At 44.3% G+C, this 8,098-nt stretch overlaps 1 protein-coding gene across 1 annotated transcript in view; it reads right to left on the bottom strand.

Annotated features, from left to right (window-relative positions):
* PRRC2B (proline rich coiled-coil 2B) overlaps positions 1 to 8,098 on the bottom strand; it is a 3,584,159-nt gene that overhangs the window by 3,395,618 nt on the left and 180,443 nt on the right. The window contains exon 2 of the mRNA XM_044058194.1: positions 1,435 to 1,602. Within this exon, the coding sequence (XP_043914129.1) occupies positions 1,435 to 1,549 (115 nt within the window). The 5' untranslated portion in view covers positions 1,550 to 1,602. The remainder of the gene's footprint in view (positions 1 to 1,434; positions 1,603 to 8,098) is intronic.

Below are 8,098 nucleotides of genomic sequence, written 5' to 3'. Positions count from 1 at the left end.
CCCTTAGGCAAGGGGAAAAATAACCCAAACCAGGTTTGAATGGGGCTGCAACAGTGAAACACTAAGAACATCTTGCCGTTTCCTAAAAGAGTCATCAGAAACACAGAGCTCCTGTGTATCCTTTTAAGAAATTAATCATCCTGTACTGCTGGAATGAGTATACTGGTCACAAGTTTCAAAGTCTGACTTCTGAAGTCCTGTCCAACCTGTCCTGGGGTTGATGGAGCCTGCAGGACAGGTTGGGCAGTCCAATTTGCACACAGGAGACACTTGTTTCAAGAAAGCTGTCTTGAAGGCAGCAACGCTCAGGACATGTGCCTGGTCCATGCCAAGCATTAACATAACAGTCTTAATGAGATGTGTGTAGCATACACAATCTCAGCATAGCATAAATCGGCACGGACACACAGCAGCCAAAGGGAAAGGGATAGACTCAAGTGAAAAAAAATGATAGGCGACCTGGTCCCATGGTGTAGAGGGATAAAGCCCTGCCTGCACCCCATATTACCAATGTTAAATTAGCTGCATGGATGCTAGAGGAACCAGACAGGGGGAGGACAGGAGTGAGTAGCAAAAACCAGATAACCCATCCAGGGAAGAGGAGGCAGCTTGGCCAGCTACACTGGCAACACCTGCAGGAATGCAAGTGTTTCAGCTCACTGCAGCACGAAGATCTAGCATGCCCCATGCTTACAAGCAGTTTGCCACTTTGTCCAGAGACTGAATGCAGCTCCCAAATACAGCTACAGTGGAGCTCACAACCCAGCAGGGGTTGGGATACAAAATTATGCAGGATCTGCAGAGTGGCCCACTCCCAAACATCCAATTATTTTCTCCACCAAGGAACAAAGTGGACAACTAATGCAGGAAGGGGTGACATGGGACAAGAGGAAAAAAAATGGCCTGCCTGGAGAGTATACCTTCACCTGAAATAGGTCTGTTTAATTGCAGAATGGTGTTAAGGTACACGTGAGGTTATTAAACAAAGGTGTATAAAGGAATAGAGGTAAACAGGACTTCTAAGGGGAAGCAGAAAAAAACAGTTTGTGAACTTGACAGGACTTAACTTTAACCTGAATACAAAAACGCACTACTACTACCTGGAAAGACAGGCAGGTGTGCAGCCTTCTAGAACGAGGAGAAGTAATGCCTTCAGAACTGATCACTTGATAACATTCCAGTTTTTGACAATGGAAAATGGAGAGGAAGTAGTAAGGGAGGAACAGTTATTCACACATGCAGTCCGCCTCCCATGAGCAAGTAAAACAGATCAAGTCCTTCGGCAAGCAGAAATAATGCATTCATCGTTGCTCAAGTCGACAAGGGTCCATGACACACAACAGGTACTTCAAAATTATGATAACTACATTACACCTAAGCTATTCTAAAGAAAAGCAGTTTATACTCTTTTTAAGCAACACATGCATAACTTACCTGAATTTCTGATAACTTCTACTGACTTTCCCTTGTATTTCTCAAACAGGCTGAGTGTGGCGTACTTGCTTTTCCCATCCTTTCCCTTGCTTATTTGCCCCAAACGATCGGACATTGCGATGAACTGTCATCGAGTATGGAAATTTCTTAGCACCACTCCCAATGTACCTTTAAAAACAAAATTTGAAGTTAAATAAAATATCCCAAAGCTTAAGAAAAAAACGTTCACAATGCCTACACTGTAGATAATTACTCTACACTACTACTGTTACTCTACTTTTTCATTCACTGCCATTTTCATCAGTATTAATAGCTACAAAATGCATCTCCTAATACTATGCAATACTACTTACAAGAGATCATTCTCCAATTTAATACTTTGTACTAGGAAAATGAAACTGACAAAGTATACAAACAAAGTATAACTACAAAAATGCAAGAGATCACTAGGGAGTATACTGTTCAGTGACTTCATTTAAACCAGAATTCTTCAAAAAATATAAAATGTGTGACCTTAAAACACTTAAAACCCCTACCTTACTATCAAACCACTAATAAAATCCATTTGGCATCTTAATTGCAACCAGCATTTAATTTTTAGTGCTTAAAATTAACCATCCCAGGTTTAACTGATCTGAAGTCAACCCTTGGAACATTTTTTTTTGTATAAAACTATGTACTATATTTGCTTGAAGCATTAGAAATCAACTTCCTGAAAGCATTCAGGAATTCTTGCAGACACATTTTCTACTACTTTTACCAATATAAAACGAACCACACGACACAGCTAAACATACCCAGTTGCAGAAAGTACAGTGTACACTTACCATAACTGTAGATGTTAGAGTGCATTCACTGTTGCAGTCATTATATTTGGGTTATCTACTTGCAGGTAGCCCTCAGTCGGCCTAATTAACAAAGTCTTGGAGTCCTGCGTCGGTTGCTCTCTCTTCCGTGACGTCAGGTCGTCAGTGGTATAAAACATGCAGTCAACATCATTACATCCGTTTTTCTTGCCCCAGATGTCAGGTGCCGCCCCCCCCCCCCAATGAGAAGCAATTAAAATCTATAAATATACAAGGTTATACCTCAAACAAAAAAGCAAATACACCAAAAAGCTTTTAAGCATTGTAAAGGAGAGAAGACGTATAGCCAAACGAACTCAGGAGGCTGAAGGGAGGGTAACCAGGACTGCAACAGTGAATAAACTCCATCTACATTTAGGGTAAATGTACACAACTGTACTATGTTCTTCGTGTTTCAACGTTGCAGTCATTACATTTGGTAGATTCCCAAAGCAAAGGATGGGAGGAGGAATTTAGATAGCATTAGGACCAGCTATAAGGCCTTGCAAAAAGTACAGTTTTGTACCTACCATAAATGTAGATGTCCGATAGGTATGCATCTGCAGTCATCACATATGGGTTGTCCTGCCTCAGGCAGCCCTTCGGTCGGCCGGATTCCAAAGTCTGGGTCTGGCGTCGGCTGATGTCGCCCTTTCCCCGACGTCACAGCGCCTGGGGTATAAAAGCGTCAGCCGACGCCATCTTCCTCAGTTTTTCTTGCCCCAGATGCCAGGTGCCCTCTAGGAAGGATAAATTTGGAAAAATGCAATAAAAAATCCAAACATTTGCAAAAATATATATGTAAAAACAAATACACCATAATAGATCCCCCCAGCTAGCTAAGAGAGAGGTAATCACCCTAGGAATATCACAGAGGGGAAGGAGGGAGGGTAAACCTGACTGCAGATGCATACCTACATGCATACATTTATGGTAGGTACAAAACTGTACTATGTCCTTCAAGGATGCATCTGCAGTCATCACATATGGGTAGAATACCATAGCCAATCTGGGGGTGGATGTACTAGGAAAAGGATGGTGTAGCTAAGATACCCTGCAGGACAGCCGTAGCAAATCCTGCTCTGGATCTGGAATATAAAGGTAAATTGTAATGCTTGGCAAATGTATGCACGGAGCTCCATGTGGCAGCTTCTAAAATGTCTTTTGTAGCCACCCCTCTTAAGAAGGCTGTGGAGGTGGCTGTGGCTCTCGTAGAATGAGGTCTAATGTTAGCTGGTACAGTCTTTTCATGAAATGAGTAACAAAAGCGGATGCAATTTCCTATCCATTTTGAAATTGTCTGTTTGGAAATTGCTTTTCCTTGAGTACCAGCAGCATATGCTACCAGCAGCTGGTCAGTTTTTCTGAAACCTTTAGTTCTGTCCAAGTAGTAGCGCAACTGTCTGTGAATGTCCAGGGTGTGCAGCAGCTTCTCCCCTTTGTTTTGTGGATTTGGGAAGAAGGCAGGCAAGTGAATGGCTTGATTCAATGAAACCCTGGATACCACCTTTGGCATAAAAGTAGGATTAGTTCTTAATGAAACTCTGTCCTGGTGAAAAATAATAAATGGCTGAACTGCCATCAGGGCCTGCAATTCCGAAACCCTTCTTGCTGAGGTTATTGCCAGAAGGAAAGCAGTCTTCCATGAAAGGTACTGTAGATCTGCATATGCTGCTGGTTCAAATGGAGGCAGTGTTAGTTTTTCTAACACGTAGTTAAGGTCCCAAGCAGGTACAGGTGGTTTCCTAGGAGGTTTGATGTTTTTAATTCCTCTTAGAAACTGTCTTAGTAGAGGATGAGAAAAGACAGGTGGATCAGTATTGTACTCTGCTGAAATTGCTGAAGCATGAATCTTAATAGAAGAGTAAGACAGCCCATTGTGGAACATTTCTGCCAAATATTCCAGGATATGTGCCATGTTCATCATTGTCGCATCTAGGCCCTTTGTGGTGTTCCAGATGAGAAATCTTTTCCATTTTGCTGAATATGCCTTCCTTGTGGAAGGGCGGCGAGCTTCCATAATAATATTCTTCACTCTCTGGGACAGCTTATCCTGAGGAGGAGTCAAGGTATTCTCCACGCTGTTAGTTGCAATGTTTTTAGGTTGGAATGTAGAGTTTTGTATCTGTGTTGTGTCAGTAGAAGTGGCCATAGAGGTAGGGGCCATGGTTTCGTACATGACATGCTCCTTAGCAGTGGGTACCACAGTGCTGTCTTGGCCAGTCCGGAGCTATCAGAATCACTTTTGGCTGTTCTGCCCTGATCTTCTGTAACACCTTGGTCATTAATGGAATAGGAGAAAATGCATACACCATCAGATTTCTCCAGCTGAAAGAGAGGGCGTTCACTTTCCACGCTTGTGGGTGGTATGTCCTTGAGCAGAATTTCTTCAGTTGGCGATTGATGGGGGGGGTGCAAATAGATCTAGGTCCGGGCTCCCCCAAGATTGTGTTATCTGTTGAAAAATGTCTGGGTGCAGCATCCATTCGAGTGCATCCATGATATTTCTGCTTAAGCTGTCCGCCAGTGTATTGTCCTTCCCTGGCACAAACTGAGCTTGTAACTATATTGAGTTTCAAGGAAAGATCCCATAGATTCATTGCCAGTCTGCAGAGAGGATACGAATGGGTACCCTCCTTGCTTGTTTATGTACCACATAACTGTGGTGTTCTTGGCTTTGTGAAGGGCAACCCTCTTTTGGACCGGCTGGCCTGAGCCCACCACAGAAATTCCTTGTGAAGGCATGGAATGAGTGGGATTAAAGGTTCCAAACTGTGACTGTGCTGAGTCCATAAACTCCTTAGGTACCACTGTAGCTTTCTCATATGTAGCCTTGCTTGTGGAATCAAAAGAATACAGGATGCCATGTAACCCAGGGCCTGCAGGATTTTTTTCTTGGTCAGCTGGGTTTGTCTTATCAGATTCTTGAAGTAATCCGGTAGTTGACTTTGTTTTTCTTCTGTGAGATAAGCCATTTGGGAGGTTGTATCTAGATCCGCACCCAGAAAGGTTATTCTTTGGGATGGAACAAGTCTTGATTTGTGCATGTTGACTGTATATCCCAAGGCCTGTAGAAGATTGATGGCATAATTTAAGTCCATTATCAAAGTTTGTTGGTTGTCCGCTTGTATAAGGCAGTCGTCCAGATATGGGTAGATTTGAATCCCCTGGAGTCTGCAGTGTGCTATTACTGATGCCAGGCATTTCGTGAATACTCTGGGCGCAGTAGATAAGCCAAAGGGCAATGCTGAGAATTGATAATGCTCTGACCCTGCAAGAAATCTGAGGTATCTTCTGCAACTTTGTCTGATAGGGACATGCAGGTATGCCTCCTTGAGGTCTAGAGTAACCAGCCAAGACCCCTTGCCCAGCATGGGAAGGAGTTGCTGTAGAGTCAGCATTTTGAATTTTGGCACAATGAGAAGTATTCAGTACGGACAAGTCGAGAAATGGTCTCCATTGATGCTCTTTTCTTGGAACAAGGAATAGCCTTGAGTAAAATCCTTGGCCTTGTTCTGAAATAGGAACTTTTTCTATGGCTTTCATTTGTAGTAAGTTTGAGATTTGTTTCAAAGCCTCTGCCCTTTGATTTGGTGGCAGACCTGGCATGCCTTTTCTTTTTGGCAATGTGTGGAAATGGAACCTGTATCCCTTGTCTATTATTTGGAGTGTCCATTTGTCTCTTGTAAAGTTGTGCCAATTGCTTGAGAATAAAGAAAGCTTTCCGCCCAAAGGTGCTTCTAATTGAGCCCTGGTTGGCGGAGTCCAAGCAAAGTCATTGAGTTTGTCCTTGTGCAGCAGTTGCAGGTCCTGAAGTTCCTGTCTGGATTGGAGGTTGCCATTGACTGCCTCTGTAGGAGCCCCTAGCTTGCCCTCTACCTCTGGCACGCCTGTTCCTGCCCCTTTGAAATCTTACTGTGTCCGGAAAGGACCAATTCTTGGAAGGCCAGTTTCTGTTGAATCTAGGCGGTTGGACTTGAAGAAAATCCTTAACTGTTTGTACAGATTTTGCCTTTTCCTCAAGTTTCTTTAGGACGTCTTGAGCAGTGGAACGAAATAACTTTTGCTTTTCCAGTGGAGCATCCAAAAGCTTAGCTTTAACCTGTTCTGGCAGAGATTGTTCCTTTAGCCAAGCATGCCTGCGTATGACAACACCTGTCATTGCTGACCTACATGAAGCTTCCAATGCATCATAACCACACTGCAAGAAGTGGTTGCTAACCTGCTGGGAGTTATGTACCAGATCCTGAAGGGATTTACGGTCAAGGGGTTCAGAAGAAGACAATTTCTTATGCATTTCTTCTAATAAATACTCTTGATACTGTATCATATGAAATTGACAATTCAATGCCCTCATAGCAAGAGTTGCAGAAGTATACACTTTTTTACCCCATCTCTCTAATTCCCTGGACTCCTTTGCAGAGGGGAGTGGGTTCTTAGTAGTAACAGCTGCAACCCCTTTAGGGCCCTGCGAAATAGTTTCAGGGTCAGCAGAGTGGGCCTTATAAAGAAAATTGTGTGTCCAGGACCCTGTAATACCTATCGGGCTTAACAGGGGCCGGAGGCAGAGTGTCAGGGGTCATACTAGAGTCAGAATATACATCAATCACATTTAAAACAGGAGGGATAGCCAAAGGTCTATGCGGAGGTAAATGAAGAAAAGTTCTTAGTCTTTTCCTGGAATCAGAATATTCCTGGCCCTGCCATTTGAAATGCTCTCTCATAGTGTGAAGGCTCTCCCCAAAGGAAAGCTCTTCAGGAGGGGAGGCCGAGGGAATAGATTCCTCTGCATCCGAATCCTCGTAGGCCGAATAAGCCTCCTCCTGGTAATCTGAATGATCCGAGCCAACAGAGGCCTCCTCTGAGGAAAGGGGATCAGGAGGATCCATCCTGGGCCTTTTGTCTAGAGGGGGGTTGGGAGCCCCTGTCCGGATGAGGCTGAGAGCCCCTAATTAAGGAGATAAGGTCCTCTGCTAAAGTTAGAATCTGTGAACTAGAAGAAGGTCCCTGAGGAATAACTCTGGGAGGCATGGCTTTAGTGTGTTTTGCAGCTTTAGCCCTGGTAAAGGCCTTAATAGACATGGATGCAGGAGGCCTGGCTGCACCACGTGCTGGTGTAGCTTTGTCTAAAGGTATGGTGTCGGAAGATTCCAATACACCAGTTTCGGAAGGCAATTCTGTAACCGACTCGGTAGGAGCCTCCAGGGCAGAGGCTGTCGGTTGAATTATTTCAGGGTTCGGAAGTTCCAAGGTCTCTATCAACCGAGACACTCGCGGTAGGCCTAGCCGTGGTTTCAGACGAAACTGCGGCCCGCGTGTGTCGGTCCTTGTCTTTCCGTTTCTTAATTAAATGTGATGTCGGGGTTTCAGACGGCATTTTGTAAGCAAAACTATCCCCAAAAAACTCTTCTGCGAACTCCGACCGACGTCTAAGAGTGCGTCGGTTGAAGGAAGCGCAGGCTGAACAGGCCGAGATGTCGTGGTCTGGGCCTAAGCAGGGTAGACAATAAGAGTGGAAATCCTTATGAGGTATTTGTTTCCCACAAGTTAAACCATTATTAACTTTTTCTGGCATCAGCTGAGGCAAGAAAGAGTCCCCAATGGGGTACTTAGCTTTTGAAGTCTTCGTACAGCGAATTTACAGGAGCTGGCCGACCGGCACTTGCAAACTGCTTCTGCTTCGGGCACCACGCGGCAAGAAAGACAGAGTAAGATGGCGCCGGCTGACGCTTTTATACCCCAGGCGCCGTCACTGCAGATGCATCCTTGAAGGACATCTGCAGTGGCAAAGCCAGCTCTGGATTTAGAAAAAATTGGCA

Source organism: Protopterus annectens, chromosome 16.part0, assembly GCF_019279795.1.
Source record: "Protopterus annectens isolate FY-2018-M chromosome 16.part0, PAN1.0, whole genome shotgun sequence".
Lineage (NCBI taxonomy): Eukaryota > Metazoa > Chordata > Ceratodontiformes > Protopteridae > Protopterus > Protopterus annectens.
The sequence above is the reverse complement of the archived record's forward strand: the minus strand, read 5'-3'. Positions and strand labels throughout refer to the sequence as shown.